The sequence below is a fragment of the Pelecanus crispus genome, chromosome 12, assembly GCF_030463565.1.
Source record: "Pelecanus crispus isolate bPelCri1 chromosome 12, bPelCri1.pri, whole genome shotgun sequence".
NCBI lineage: Eukaryota > Metazoa > Chordata > Aves > Pelecaniformes > Pelecanidae > Pelecanus > Pelecanus crispus.
Window position 1 is genome coordinate 25,917,978 of NC_134654.1, and position 16,694 is coordinate 25,934,671.

A 16,694-nucleotide genomic window follows, 5' to 3' on the forward strand; every position below is an offset into this window, starting at 1 on the left:
GACCTGTTCTCTCCAAAACATCTGGACATCGTCTCTTTTCAAAACTTAAATTTATGAGAATGTCACTGGTATCAGTTCTGGCAAGGTTGGAAAGATTGCAATTTTATTTCATTCTCTTGCCAAAATGCTGGCAGCATCTTTGTGTCTCCATGTGCAATGAAAAGATCTCCATGTGCAGTGAATAAAGGAAATAGACCTCTGATATTTATTTTTCTTATTTTTACATAAAATTACAAAATAAATGCAAAACTCCAAGGAAAACCTGGCTAGATGATGTGGCAGATTGCAATACTAGAATCAACATTTTTAGAGATATACACCCGTGTGGAGATTGTCAAAGCAGTTGAGTGACCTTCTGCAAACTGAAAGAGGTAGCTACATTTTCCGAAAAACCCAATATGCCAAAAATTTACTTTATTAAAGTGAGCACTTTTAAAAGCATGGCCTTCATTTAGTTATCTAAATAGAATTTGAGCCCTTCTGAAAATCTGATTCCAGTTATTGATACAGGCCCCTTCAAAATCTGCTTCCTCTTAGAAAGACTTCGCCCTGGATTTATTGCTGGAGATTAGAGGCTGTCACAAAGTGAAATTAGTTTATTGATATCTTCCTACTCTCTAATGGTCCACACTATCAGAGTACCATAGTTCGTGGTACACTACGAGTCTGTTAACAGGATCCAGACGCAGAATAATGCGATGTCACGAGCATCAGACACAGGCCGCATCAGCAGAGGTGTATGAGGAGGTTTCAACAGCAGCACGATTTTCTAGCAAAATGTCTAGCTCAAGACATACTAATCTTGCATTAGCTGTAAACTCATCTACTTGTGTTTAAATATTCAAGAACACTCTTAAAAATTAGCTTGTAAAAGTCAATGGCATTCCCTCCGGATCCAACAATTTGTGAAATTTTCTGTTCCGAGACTCCATTTTTGGCTTTTTCAGACTTGTCAGTCAACAGTGCAGTTGAGAATTTCCCCTTTTGGAGTAAATTTGCTAGGAATACCAGATTAAAAATATGTGAGGAAAAATTATAGTCAACTATTTGTGTTGCTCAAGAAAGACTTGGAAAAAACCCCTAATCTTGTAATTTTGTTAGTTGTATATAAATTGATTCAAATCACATATAAAATAATTGATAAAATCCCAGGAAAAGACCCCAAATGAAGCCAAGGACAAGAGTCCGCCTGGCTTGCGAAGGTTTTGGTTTAGACCATACGGGAGATCAGTATCCACTTTTTGATTACGCTGTACAGGAGCTGAATCACAAAGAAGGTGGATTTATTCATCTGGAACACTCTGGACTTCTGCCCAGGAAGAATGTAGCAGATGATATCGATGGGTTAATAGAGATCATAGGATCCATCTAGATTGAAGCTGTTGATTTATTAGGTGATACCAATGGACGCCTCCGACACAGCCAAAGAGCATCAATTCTAGGCTGCTTTTAGACACACGCGCTTTTCAATGAAGTTTTTAATATGGATGAATACACCAAACGGCTTCTTGATTATTGATCCCCTTATCCGTCATTTGGGAAAGCCAAAGAATGGCAGTAAATAAATGGGGTGGTAGCTGGGCTTTCTGATAGCATCGCGGCAATGCGCCAAGGGAGGCACAGGCAATTTGAGAGTGTTCCCGTTTACCCAGAGAAATCCTTTATTGGGAGGGATGGAGTCATCCTAGGATGGAAACTAGCAAGGGGTGCTCCACCGGATCACAAAGCGGTAAAATGCTAATGGCATTTTTGATGTGCTGAAAGTGTAAAGTGCATTCCTGCAGCCGTGCGCTTTCCTTGGAGAACTTGCATCAGATCCTGACCAGGTCTGAACCCTCTCCAGCTTGTAAACAAGATGACAACCTGAGGCTGTATATATATATACACACACGCACAAAAAAAAAAAAAAAAAAAAAAAATTAAAAACCCAAGGCCAGATGCTGCTCCCACGGAAATCTGTAGCATCTGCTTAATAGAAAGCAGAGCAATAATGATGAAGGGAATCTTGAAAACTTTGTTTCAAGCTTGATGGGAGAAGAGAAACAGTTTGGCTTGAGCTTGGAGAGCACCCTGTCCTTTCTGACCCCTCTCTTAGGATGGCTGGCTGGCTGCTTCTTTGAATGCAGTTGTGTATCTCTACACCTGCACTGAGGGAAAAGGCAAAAAGGCGGGACAAGGCAAAAAAAGGGTGAGAAGGTCTGTGGCTCCATACTGGACTTTCATGTTGATATCTCAAAAATTACCCCTTGCAGATCTGTTCACTGCAGATTCAAACTCTCATAGAGAATTATTTGCCCCCAAGGCTTCATAATTTAACATTCCCAATGAAGAAATTTAACACAGGATTTTTTAGACAGAGTTTTGCTGAATTTATCAGAGGAACAGACTGTTTCATAATATTTGGGTCGCAGTAGAACTGTGAGAGAGATTCTCCGGATTTTCCGTGCAGGAAATGAGAAGTTGAAGAGGAGGAAGTAGCTTTAAAGCGCGCTCTGGTTTTGCACACTGTGAATTTAACGTATGTGAAAACTAGAACACCTTCATGCCTCTGCGAGAGAATATAGGCCTGCTGTCACCCGGAAAATTTGTTAGTGCCAGCCCTCTGACATCTTGGTTTAATACAACATTGGGTATTTTAGTACTACACATCCAGTAAACTGGTGGATGCTTAAAGCAATTTAACGTCTAGGACTAAAATGATAATTATTTTGCTAACTGCAGAAAAAACACTGTGGAATGTCAGTGGTAACTAGAACTGCAGTTTACCCCTAGAATATGCTACTAAGTGAAAATAATCTTTTTAAGAATTATATAGACACTGGTTACTTTTTATGTCACCGAGACATGCTTTCAGGTCAGTAACAGTTACTGTGTGCTGACTTCCAACATCTCCAAACACATCAAATATAAACTTTCACTAGAAAGTAATTCACTCCAAATGGATCTGGGCTTCTGGCTGGCTGAATATTTTGCTAATAATGAACATATACATCTAAATTGTCTATACAGGTCTACATCCAATATGAAATGCAACTAATATTTAGGAGGTAGGAATATTTTCAACTTGTCCAGAACAGAATGCAATTATTTTTCTTTAAGGCTAAAAATGACTCAGCTTACCTTCTTGCTTTTTATTTCTTACCTCTTCAGTGCAATGGAGCACTCACCTCAATATCGGATGTATTGAGTAGAGGCGATAAAAATGTTTGTGCAGTGTGTAAATGAACTTTGAACAAATATTAATAGAACTATCTTGGCAACATGAAGGGCCACGATTGGACCCGTGACTTAGCACCTGCTCCTGCAGAGGAACACGGATACATCCGTTAGCCGTCTGACCATCACCTCTTCATAGCCCGGAGAGAGAAATGGGTGCTCATATGAAAACCCAGTGACTGACACGTGAAACAAAAGGAACAGCATGAAGGAAGCTGGAATCCAAGTATCTGAGCCTTGTAGGAAAAGGATGAGGTTGTTGGTCCCGGTACCGGCACAAGGCCGGCTTTCACGCCAGAGGGAGTGCCTCAGCAAGTAGATGCTGGCACGTAAGGGGGACGGCATTTGGGCTTCTCAACAGTCTGCCTCAGTGTCCCTGCTCAATACATTCCTGTCGATCTGAGAAACAGCTGCTTTTTGAACTGGCTCTGTCGTGCACTTTGGGGCTGAAGAACAGTCACAAAACCTTGAGAAAGGTGGGTAATGCAGACCCAACGCTCGCTGTCTGGAAGGACAGACTGCCAGGAAGCCTGTGGCAGGATCAGAGGTGTGGCATCTCCTACAATATCAGGAAAATTAAGCATCAACTAGAGAAGCAGACAGGCAGATTAGAGGAAGGACATAAGGTCTGGCTCGTTAGCTGGGGGAACTGTGGGGAACTGTTACCTTGCACCGACCTTCAGTCTGTCTAGTTCTTGCAAACTTTCTGCATAATACCACTAGGAGAGACCAATTCCTGTCTGCAAGTCTTTGTCTACCACCTTCTTATCTTGTGTCCCGATTATTACAATTTCTTTTCCTATTGTCATGACAGCTCCAGCTGCCCCCTGGCATCAATGAAGAATGCTGCTGCATGGGCTGGTTTTCATCATCATTTTTCTTTTAGCATCCCTCTACTATTTTTTTTCCTCCTTCTCTTCCATATGACATTTTTACCTTCACTTTTAAGGCCTTTGCTGGCTTATCCTCTTCCTCTCTCTTATTCCTTACTGAAACCACTCTAATCAGCCAGCGATGCCGGTCGCCATCATTTAATTGCTATCTTTTCAACCATGCACTCTTGATCTCTGCTATGCTGCCCTTCACGTTTTTATCTGGGCAACAACCCCTTCCGCAAAGCCAATTCGTTCACATCCCTCCTGCATATTCTCCTTTTAGGTTATGCAGGCACAAAACTGGGTCACAATTAGCCTTCTGTGATACCGATACTCCACATATCATGCCAGCCGATACCATCTCAGGGTGCTCTTGCACTACTTTCTCTGCTTGCAGCTACCACTTCTTTCCTTAGAATGCAAGGTTATTTGTGGTAGAGACCATCAGTCTGCTCTGTATTTATATGGTCACTAATGAAACAAAGTTCTGCTTCATGATTGGGTTTATAGGAGCTATGCTAATAAATAGCACCCGTGCTAAAGGAGCAGGTTGGACTTGCTAGGCAATCAGATGATAGCTATAACTGCATACTATCACCAAATACAGAAGGAACAAGGTTGGTTTGCTTATGCTCTGCCAAGGTGAAGCCCTACAATAATAATCACCTCTTCTCCAGTTACTGGAAAATACACAGTTATTTGTAACATACAGTCTAATGTTTCTTATTGCAGAGAAATAGGTTTTCAAAAAGAATCAGTGTTGGCAGTTACTGTGCAGTTGTGTGAAATGCATACTTCAATACTCATTTCTCTTTCAGTTTTGCGTGCAATTATTCAGTTTTACTTTCAGTTTCAAAAGCAGTAAAGTTATGCCACACAAAAGCCATGGAAAAATTAATGTGTGCATAATTTAAGCCAATTTTTTTTTTCCTCTTCTTAAAGCAGCGTAGAAAACTTTTCAGTTCAAGTTTCTCTCGGTATGGTAGATGGTAGAGTACATTCTGCCATCTGCCGAGCACAGTGCGAAATGCTCATACGGTCAATGTTGAAATGGATAAAATTGTGCCCATCTATTCCTGGGTTATTCTGAACACAAAAAAGAATGTAATCAAAATAGCAGGCAGATTTAAGGAAGGATTTAAACCAGAGGCAAGAAAGTTCATTACAGCATTGCAGTGTGTTGGGAAGGGAAAAGATACTTGTGAAATTTTGTAGAGAAAGAAAAGAGGAAGAAGCAGGCTGTGACAAATGGAAAAATAATCAGATGTAAATTCAGAAAATTAAGACAATTTTTTTTTTTCCCTGTTGATTTAGCTGTGGTACTTTGCCCTTTGGCACTGTGTACTTGGCAAATATTTTGAGCAGGACCTTCATGCCATTTTCTTTCTGAGAAGAATAGCATGTTCCTAGTTGTTTAATGTTGTGGCTAAAATTTGTGTTTTAAATGCAAACAGATAAACTTTTTATAAAACAAAAATAAACAAATGATTTAAGATCACAGCAGTAAGAGTTCGACATAACCTAGCTTCTCGTTAGAGCTTCGAATGTCCCTCACTCCCCCTCACAGGCTGTGAGTCAGCAGGGAAGGAGGCTACTTAGATTAGAAACACCAAACCGTGGCACAATGATTACACAAATGTTATTTTGGTCGCACTTCAGATGCTCCTGCAGTTCAGATCTGCTAAATTAAGAGAACTGCACTGATCAGAACCTCAGCCGATATCTGTGGAGTCTTGACTCGATGACCCCAAATCACAGCACCAAAACAAGTTTTTATACCACCCAAAAATATGATTTAAGTTTGACCCCCTTGTCACAACTAAGCACAGTCCAGAATCATTATTTCACTTCTCCTGCAGCGCTGGCGTTGTGAGCGCTGTCTCCGCTGCTTTTAGCTACCTGGTAATTGAAAGATGCTTATTGACGATGTGAATCTGAGCAAACAGGCCCCCGAAGCCTGAATTTCAGGCCAGATCATCATCTAGTGTAAACTGGCATGAAGTTGGTATCGTCACCGGAGGCGTATGACAATACCAGTGTCACTCCAGCGCTGACGCTTCGCCTTACGAAGGTTTTGTTGTAACTCTCAGGACTCTCTGGTACGCAGAAGTGTACACGCTCGAGTGACAAACAAAAGCTTCTTAGTGACAGTTCTATTATTTGATCCAATATCGTATTCCAAACACCCTCATCCTCTGAAGATGCTGAGAAGATAATATTGTCTTTTCAAAAACATCGGTCCCAACAGGAGATGCTCTGCAGAAACAACCGGAGAGGAGCTGTTTTCAGCGGAGATCGCTATTTGAATTCCTGCATTATGTACGAATGCAACATGTGATGGTGGTTTCATCCTTTATTACACACCACACAAGGAACCTTTTATCTTTTGTTTACTAGGATGGGAATAAATACAAAGAGTTAATATGTAACCATCCTTTTGTGGATGCCTTTATTTTTAAGAGAAGAAGCACTGGACCGAGGGTCACTTGGGCTCGTGGACTGGCAGCAATGCACTCCCTGGCACTGGTTGTGTGCGTAGTTGCTCTGAGCCACTGTGTTCTTCCAGCCAAAGGTAAGTGTCTTCCACTTTCTAACAGCCGATACTACCCTGAAGTGGGGATGAGGGAAGCTGGAGAAAGCAACAGGATTTTAAAGCCTTCAGAAAATTCTGAGCAAGTGTTTTGAAGGGGAATTTTCTCTGAAAGCTATTTCCTCTCTTTTTCCCTTCCTTTCCTTCCTCTGTCTCTTCGCGCAGTGAGGTGAATTGCTGTATACAAAAGTATAATATGGAGCAAACCAGAAGAAATATTGACAGAAGTTGTGGAAACCAGGCTGCCTGCATGCCAGGGGCATTGCGTGTGCCAGGAGCTAGCCTGGCTCCCCTCACTCTCCCTGCTGCTGCAGGGGCTCCCTGGCACAGCTCCCGCCTTCCTTTTCTCCTCCTTTCCCCCACGCCAAGGGCTCTGGGCACTGTTCCATGCGCTCTCTCCCTCCGTTTCCTGTGCATTTCCACAGCACGAGCTTTGTGTTCCTCTGCTCTCTCCCCACAACCTCAGCAGGAGCCTCTCTCCATGCCCTTTGCAGCAGCACAGTCTGCACCCTCCATTCCCCCGTCGCTGCTCCCTCCTGTTCTCACTCTCCGGGTGATGAGTTCTTCACGCTGTCAACACGATAAAGCTGTTTTGGAATCACAAATGTCTAATGTAACAGAGCGTTTGCCCCACTGAACAGAAAAAAACTGGGGAAACCAGAGAAAAAGAAATTTAATTTAAAAAAAAATTAATAATCTCATTTCAGGCTGACCCCACCAAACTAATTTGGATTAAAAATGAAATGCATTCATTTGCTTCTAAGTCCCTCTCACCCTCTTTTGTCCAAAATAATTTACCATAATTTACTCACTTGGCAGAATACCTACATAAATCCACTTTGAAGCAAAAGTAAATTTTAGTTAAAAAAAAAAAAAAAGTGACACTAACTGGGGCTGCTGACAAAGCTGCCGAGGAGAAGAGGAAGAACACCTTTTTTTCTGGCTAATACTTCTAGCAGCCATCAGTTGCCTCAGTAAGTTACGTACCTATAGATTACAGAAGGACCGTTTAGCTCAGTGCAGGAACATACCATCGTCAATGATAATACAGAAACCTGTGCTTCCAGTTGAGAAATAAAAGCAACTCCAACTTTCTGCCCAATTTCTTGTAAAGCGTCTCCTTTCCTCCAGTCTGTCCCAGGCCACCAGCAGTGCTATTTGCCACAGTTGATGCAAACAAAACCGTGTATGATGTGGGTGAGGAAATACAATATACCTGTAGGCCTGGGTTTGTCCCCAATAACGGCCAAAGGAAGTACACCTGCCTCCCGACTGGCAAGTGGCCTCTCAATACGCTGCTATGCCTACGTAAGTAAAACAAAGCAAATCCTACTCCTAGATTTTACACCATCTCGCTGACATGCCATGCGCTGACCTGAAAAGGGTATTTTGTAGTCCACGTGTTTAATCTGAGATATTTAAACTGATATACTTCTGTTTTCCGATTGTTCTTTCTTTACTTGTTGGAAGACAACTGGGTGTGGGGCAGAAGAGGGGCAAATAAGGGGAAGGATCTTCCCATACATGTCCCACGCTTTCCCTTAAGCCTCTGCTCCCAGATGGGGATGGAGACGGGATCTGGACAAGGTGAACCTTAATCTGACTCAGCCCAGCAGTGCTTATACTCTAACGACACCTGCATTTATTATATCCCTCTTTGTTCATTTTTATCACCTTGTTGCATAGAATCCAGAATCACCAGACAATCAAGCATTAAAAATTATTTAATCACAAAACCTTGTAAACTACTATATTTTGATAGAAAGGTAGAATGGCCAGACTTATGAAATGTAAGACATGGGAGTGGAGAAACATGAAAGACACCAGGACCCCTTTAAGATCAACTCGTTTCCATTAGCCTAGCTTCGTGCCTCATGAAATAATATTATCCTTCTTTTATCTTTAATTAACAGCAAAGAGATGTCCTAGCCCTGGACCCTTGCAGCATGGAAAAATTGATTTCATAGACCTCCACTATCAGAGTTCTATAAGTTTTTCATGTGAACCAGGGTAAGCATTCCCTTCCTCATGCTGTTAACCAAATAACCTAAACACAGTATTACATTCTAGTTATCACCTGCTGCAGTATTGCAAGCCTGGGAAAAATTGCACATAAAAGCCCACCTCCACTTCAGAAACAAGAAAAAAAATTGCATAGCTGGTAATCCTCCTCAGTTCAGTTTTGGCTATAACATCCCAGAACTTTGCTCCTCCAAAGCAATGTCTTACAGATACGGAAACTATCAAAACAGCACAGATTTTATGCAAAGATTTATTCTGGGCTGCTTTCCCCTGCTTTTTAAATCCTCTTATTACATCATGAGATGAAAACGTATAGCAGAGAGAAAATAATCTCCATCTAAGTTGTTATGCTGTTAGGCTCTGGAGACTGAAAATTTTGTTTCTATGCCTTTCTGAGTTCAGTAAATGAAAACATGAGGTTAATCCTAATTCGGTCCCTGGAGCAAATGCACTTTTACTCAAGGCTACTCACCAGTTTTAGAAATGGTGATGCTTTTAGAGAAGAATAGTTATGGCAAATGCAGGGAAATACTTGATAGTAGCAGACAGTTCATTTTACTTGGGTAATTAATTAATAAACAGTGCTTACCTGGGAAGGCTGTAGGCGAGACACAGCCAAGAGTTCACTGAAGAGCATCAACAGCCTCAGCTACCTCCTCCTTCTCCAAAACAGGAGGAAGGTAAGGAATAAACAAATTCAACTATGACACCAAGTGTAGCAATGGGACTTGATTTAATTTTGCTAATTATAATTTACTGGGTTTCAGCTGTGTGATATTGAAATGCTAGATACACAATGAACATCTCTTCAAAACTCAGAGTAAGTGCTAATAATATAAGTACAGAGGATGGGAGAGAAGCATTTAGAGTGCGTATGGAAATTAAATTGGGCTATCTGGCATTAAAATAAAATAATGCACCTCAGTGACTTTAGTTCTAAAGAATGCTGAGTTCTTTGCAATAGTTTGATCCTAATTGCCATAATTAGCTAGGAACCCCTCCCAAGAAACCGTGACATTTACATTAGCAATCACAGATCAATGCTTGCTACTTACATATATCCACAGTATTAATCACTTGTAGAAATTAAGATATAAGATAGAATATACAGTTGAAATGGCAAAACATCTTGTGTTATCAAGCCTTTTGTCTGGATACTTGCAATACTCGAATACTAACAATTTTTCATATTTGAATCTAAGCTTCCTTTGAGGTCAGTAAGTGCTAGAAGTAGAGAAGGATTTCAGAGCTGGACTCTTAAGTCTGTTTATGAGAAATGGCAATCTTCCTTGCAAAGAACAACTTGATTCTTCTCTGTGTTTGTTAAGCTTTCTGATAACTGGGTCTTTTTGTTTTCAGTTACAACCTTGTTGGGACAAGAACGAGCCAATGCATGGCAGATGGAAAGTGGAGTGGAACTTTTCCACAGTGTCAACGTACGTGTTTAAATACTGAAGAACTACCCTATCCTTATTCTTATTACAGAAAGATTCCTTTACATTGCTCAGAATTACATATACTCTTATTCAGAGGCCTCCTATAGTGCCATGCAAAAAATGGTTAGGAAAAATCAAGAGCCCTGTATGTTTGGTTTTAGATGCGTGGATTCTAGTTTTAGAGAAATAGAGTTTAAAGGTCTGTAGAAAAGGCCAGGATTAGGGATGCTCTTTACAGCTGAAGGTAAGATGCTTATCCACTCAAATTCTTTCTCCCTGTGTATAAAAAGAGGATATTGTCATGCCTTTGCAACTGTTATACCTGTTTTTGCTATAACCTGTCCTGCATAAACACTTTACTGAAAAAGCAATATACTGCATAATATTGTCTGAAAAGCATAGCAGAAATCACGAATTACATACTCTAAGGCCCCTGAGACTTTTAATCTGAACTTTTTGTTTTGTTAGCTACGCTTCTGCAAAGGGCGGTGTGGGTTAATTTGGTTATAAGCATCTTGCTCCTGTGATTCTAGTAATAATTTGATCTTTAAGCTTCAGTTTCTATGAATGCTGTGCTTTTCTAGCGGTGACTTGTGCACCTCCCTCGATTCCTGAATTTGGAGTCCTTTCTTACCGTCACTTAAAACCTGGAAAGCCTTTTAATTTCCTGGACACAATTACTTTTGAATGTGTACCTCCTCTTGCACTTATTGGGAATGAGACGGCTACCTGCATGGCCAACGGGAACTGGAGTGGCATTCCAGAGTGCAAGGGTAAGTAACTTTCTTTCCTCAACCCCTAAAAATATTCCCTAGAATTGTATATATAAAACTAGATGAACAACCTTAATATTTTTTTTCCAATTGTTTTTGCAAACATACAGTAGAATTATTCTGAAAGTTAGACTCGTGAATGGAAGGCAACTGCTAACGAGATTGCATGCAACATGGGTTTGACAAAATGTTTGCTGGAGGTATAAAGGTTATATAAACAAAACCTGCTCAAAGTAGTTCACAGTGGGGAATCAGAGCCTGGCCTCCAGAGAGCAGCGAACATTTTATCCTACTGAGTGTTAGGATTAATCTAAGAAATAGACAACCTTACCCCTAGTCCTAAGAACTTCACTGGTTTCAGTGAAACTATGCCACATTTAAGTAGTCTTTGGATATAACTACAGATTGCAATAGATGTGTATTTAAAACAAGTAACATTTATTTACTGTGTTTTTTTAAACTATCTTTCCTCTGGCTATGTTTTCCTGTGCAAGAGGCTGAAATGAACCACCATGAAAGCTTTATGTATTTTTCGAAGTATATAATGCATCTTTTAGAACTGCAACATTGATAAAGCTTTGTTTTTGTTCTTGTACCGCAGTTGTCGTATGCCCCACTCCAACAGGAATAGAAAACGGATTCATACAGTTTGCTGTTCGTAGAACCTATCACTATAATGAAAGCGTCAGCTTCGGCTGCCAGTCCAACTATGTGCTGGATGGACCTACGCATTCCCGATGTGAAAAGACTGGAAACTGGTCCACGAAGCCCACCTGTAAAGGTATACATGCACTATCTGTTAGCAACTATCTATCGAAGTGAATTTTCCCTGCTCTGATTGTTAATGAGCTATTACAGCTTTGTGCAAAAGCTGTCCTCAAAAGAAAACTGAGATAGTAATTTCAAAGCCCTGATAATCTAAGACCACCCCCAAAACTGAACGCTGTATGACACGATGTATCTGAATTGACATCAGTAATCAGCCATGTAACTTTATTTGTCTGAGTATTTCCTCTTCTCTTCTTATTTAATATAATTAGAAATTTTACTGAGGCTGAATTTTCACTGGAAACTTTCGATCCTATACTTAGGGGTCTGAATTTCTTCAGCATTGTAATCCCAGCAGAAGTACTATGTATGTGTGGGACACATTATTTTTCACTCCCAAATGTCACCTGTACAGATTTCTGATGGAATCTAATCTACCCACTTTTCAAAATAGAGTTCTAATCATCCTTACATGTTGCTTGTAACTGGATCGTTTTACAGGACCATGTAAAATACCAGTTAAGAAAGCTGTAGTACTATACAACGGCGAGAAGAAAAGAGTTCAGAATGACCTTAAGGAAGGCATAACGCATGGTGAAAGTATATCATTCTTCTGCAAGAATAAAGAAAAATCCTGTGCCTATACCGTAGCTGCTCCATGTGTGGATGGCAACCTTACTGTCCCCGCCTGTTTCAAAGGTACAAGCTAGGCTAATCATAAAACAGCTTCTGCTGGTGGAATAGCAAGTACTTTAGTGTGGGTCAACATCATAATTCATCTTCGAGCCCTATTTGACTGGCTAATTCATCTGACTTGTACTAAATTTATTGGGTGTTTAGGAAGAAATGGCCTGAGAGAAGGAGAGAATGCATAGCAAGACTTTTCTTTTGGATACATCGGAGACCTGCTTTAAACCCTATTCTGTTCTTAGAACCATAGAATCATCAAATCGTTTAGGTTGGAAAAGCCCTTTAAGATCATCCAGTCCAACCATTAGCCTAACACTACCAAGTCCACCACTAAACCAAGGAAGGGGAGAGTAGCAATTTCATGTTTCCTGGCTTGGTGGCTGGATTATTTTTAAAGACAGTAAAAACCAGGAATCATTAAGGTTGGAAAGGACCTCTAAGATCATCAGTCCAACCATCAACCCAACACCCCCATGCCCACTAAACCATGTCCCCAAGTGTCACATCTGCCCGTTTTTCGAACGCTTCCAGGGATGGGGACTCCACCACCTCTCTGGGCAGCCTGTTCCAACGCTTGACTACCCTTTCCGTGAAGAAATTTTTAGAAGGTGTTACTTAGAGTTGGCCTAGCCCCAAAAAAAGGCCATGCATAAAGTATTCCTGGATTTCATGAATCCTTGGATCAACGTCTTCTACAGGGGAAAAGAGCCTGAATGCTGCTGCAGCCTTGAGAACCTGACGTATTCACTGCCGTTTTGGTGAATTACTCCCAGGTTACGCTGATGGGTAACACACTGGTTCTGACTTTGGAGCAAGAGAGCAAAGAGCAGCTGATGGCTGCAGTGAGGAAGGGATGCTGGAGGAACTCGTGCACAGGCACACAGGTTTTAGAATAAACAAACAGACCAAATACTGGAGTCTGGTAGCAAGAGGAAATGCATTGCATTTGTTTTATCAATATCCCTTGAGTAGAATATTCCTCGTAAGTTTTATTTTCATTTGTAAGTGAAGGAAAAAACATAGCCTATGCACGATGAAAACATCTTTCCTCACATTTGGCTTGGCTTCTGATGGATGTAGCTTAGCTTTCATTAAAATAGAAATTAAACCAGTGTATTTCTTCTAGTGGTTTTACTATGATGCAAAGATTGATCGCTCACCTAGCAGGATCCCTGAGACATACTGTTTTCAGCTATCATGCGTTTCAAGAATTTAACCCAAGTTCTTAACTTGTTTTCAACAGAACGTGGCTTTTTTTCAAGTCTTGTGAAGAAGGACCCATCAGACATGAAACCATGTGAAGATCAGGCATGAATCAGAGAAGTAATACAGCACTAAATCTCTGCCTTACTGCAACAAAACATTATATATGAGAGGAAAACTCAGGTTCTGTGAGTGTACCTTTCCAGGCGAACTCTGGACTCTCTGTAAACACAGTCTCAGCTGTTTTCCCAACCACTGTCCCTACCGGCCTTTTCACAAGCTATGACACATTATTTCAGCCATTAACTTTCATTCGCTTTCCTCTGCCTTCTTCCAAATCCCCACAATACTGCTTCTCTTTCCGTATTTCCAACGCTTATGCAATTGCAAATTACTTTCTCAATAGCAGTCCCTTTACAATAAAGTAATTTTCAGCCAATAGTGTGTTTTTATTTAATATTACCTAATCATCAATCAAATCCTTTAGCTCTTAACTGATTTATACGGAAAGGCCTTCATCATTAGTAATTAGCTGGGTTCTGATTCCATTACCACTCCCCTGTGATAGGGAGTGGACCTTTAATTATAGATAGACAGAAGGTCATCAGCCAAGGATTTTCCAGAATTTACGTAAGTAGAAAGACTGAGATTTCCAAATGAGTTTAGAAGCCAAGTATCCAACCATAGTTCAAATGTCAATAGCATCAGATGAAGGGTTCTTTTACACTTAAAAAAATTTGCTATAGTAAGAGTTTTTAGGTTTTTGAGATTCTAACTTCACCTGAAACTGTTTTAAACAACTGTTAATTTTTACCACTGTTTCAATATTACGCAATGTAACTGATTCCTTTATTTTTTAAAAAAAAAGAATTGTACACCATTGAGCAATAGCAATGATTTCTGGTCATTAAGTAGCTTTGAAGTAAACTGTACTTTTAATTGGATTTATGATACAGGTAGTTCACTCGTATGATCCAGTCTGGCAACTTTTGTGCTTATGTCCGCATTTCTATTCAGAAAAAAAAAATTATTATTTCAACATACTGGAAAGTGATAGAGAAATATTTGTTGTACACTTATAATAAATTGTCATGAGTCATCTGTGGTTCCCTCTGAAGTATAAAAGCTTTCTCTGTGATTAAAAGCAGAGGTAAGCTACATGGCAAGCAAGCTACTGTAGAACTTCTTAAAAGGACCATTTAACATTAAGATCAAACTACTTGTAAGATGCTACAGCTACCATTAAAAAACTCTGAACATACTCTAATTATCTTTTTTTTTTTTTGAAGGCTGCACATGAATATTTTAATAGTATGACTGATACAGTTTTTCTTATACTTCCTATTTTTCAGGAGAGATTGAGGCAGCTATTATTAAGTATTTAATACTTTGTACTCATCAGCAATTTAATTCACTAATGTAGAGACAGACAAATTCACGCTAGCAACCGGAGAGGGTATTTCGTCGGTACAATGTGCACGGTACTTTGGTTCCTAACGTATTTAAGTGGGATCCTTGAATGGCATTTGACTTACGGGCCAAGATATTCACAACTACTTTTAAGGCATACATAGATCAGCTGGCAGGAACCCATCTGTTTGGAAATCTAGTCTAAATGTTGTGTGGATACATCGCTGGGATCGGGATGTTCAGGACAGTAGCTGAGATACCAAACACAGTTTAATATTAACTTGTCTTTCACAGCAAAACACTGTGAAGCTGGCGTTAAGTAAAGTTAGCATTCACTGCCACAGACATGCTACTTTTCACTGACATAATTTATATTTTGCACAAAAACAGTTGCCCCAGGAACATTCAGATTTTCCTAAGCAAATTTTCCCAGTTCTACTTACCTGTGCAGCAGGATAAAAACTGATCACATCAGCTGGCCCTGCTTCCTAGCTGGATATGCAGTGTTTGAATATTTTAAAGAACCACCCTTAGGAGCCAACGTTCATATGCTGAATTTATTATCTAGTCTCCTGAAGCAAGAAGAGGGAGAAAAAAAAAATCTGTGACCTGGTAAGTCTTTGAAGTAGTGAGGTGTTTGTGAATCACAACTTTTCAGATATGAAAGGTTTGCTTAGACGGTCTGAAAAATAACATCTTGCAACTAGAGGTGTTCGAAAGGCTGGTACGGGTAAGCGAAACCTGCCTTTTTTTTTTAAAGATGTTTGAAAGAATGCCTTAAGCTGTGCTCACGTTACTTGCGGCAACCTGCTGAGACAGTTACGGAAATAAGAGAACACGTTAAAATGAGATTAAAAAAACCCAGTGAATGTGTTTTACTTAAATGAAGATTTTTTACAATTCAAGTTGGGAATTTGTTCTGTGTTCTGGCTGGGATATCTATGTGTTCTACAATTGCGTATCTATAGTGTTTTCCTCCAGAGGGTCAGTGCACATCAGGACTCACCAGGTCCGGGCTGCAGCTTCGGCTGGAGACAAGACCTTGGTCACTTCTTGAACCTTTAGGTTTTCTTTCTTTTTGGACAGAAGTTATGCAATTGTCAAATCAATGCAGGTAGGCTTCAATCTCTCTGGCCACTCTGCTCTGCATTGGTAAGCAGACCCAGAAACCGGGTCTGTTCTCTCAGGAAATTTGTCCTGGAGTACTGGTTCCAATGTCATTGGTTCTGCTCTGCCTCGTGTTCTTTTTCACCATATACCAGCAAATTCAGTTTTTCAAAGTATTTTGTGATGAGCACGACAGAGATATATTCAAATCTGAAGGTAACGTGCAGATATGCATCAACGAACAGCAGTTGGCTTAGAAATTCCAACCCTTTTCAACTGTCAGATTTGCAAAGCTAGACAGAAATGGAAACCTCACCGTGTATCAGCCGCCTGGAAAGAGTCATATTGTTAAGTCCATTTGGCCTTCCATGTTCTACTGAGTAACAAAACTGTTGTCTGTCTCCTGTGACTTGGACTGACTTGGACTTGGATTTCATAACGATTACAAAACTCCTGTAACAAAGCTGGGTATCTGAAGACGTGAAAAGTTCAGCAAGTTCAGCTCTTTGAGCAAGTCAGCCACCCAGCAGTCTTACTGTGTTGCAAGAATCTTCTGCTATTTTAAAATAGATTACAAGTAGTCATATCTTCAAAAATATATTAA

General features: G+C 40.2%; 1 protein-coding gene across 1 annotated transcript; it reads left to right on the top strand.

The window, feature by feature from the left end:
* The first annotated feature begins 6,599 nt into the window (after positions 1-6,599).
* Positions 6,600-13,684, top strand: APOH (apolipoprotein H). Its single transcript, XM_009482695.2, has 8 exons — positions 6,600-6,663; positions 7,813-7,989; positions 8,595-8,691; positions 10,063-10,139; positions 10,724-10,912; positions 11,514-11,693; positions 12,182-12,379; positions 13,614-13,684. The coding sequence occupies exons 1-8, from the start codon at positions 6,600-6,602 to the stop codon at positions 13,682-13,684; spliced, it is 1,053 nt and encodes a 350-aa protein (XP_009480970.2).
* Positions 13,685-16,694: the final 3,010 nt, after the last annotated feature.

Excerpts from the sequence above, each read along its gene's own strand:
- APOH (XM_009482695.2), top strand. The coding sequence starts at position 6,600 with ATGCACTCCCTGGCACTGGTTGTGTGCGTAGTTGCTCTGAGCCACTGT. Across the intron at positions 10,913-11,513 it reads TGGCATTCCAGAGTGCAAGG|TTGTCGTATGCCCCACTCCA; the intron begins GTAAGTAACTTT and ends CTTGTACCGCAG. Across the intron at positions 12,380-13,613 it reads TGTCCCCGCCTGTTTCAAAG|AACGTGGCTTTTTTTCAAGT; the intron begins GTACAAGCTAGG and ends TGTTTTCAACAG.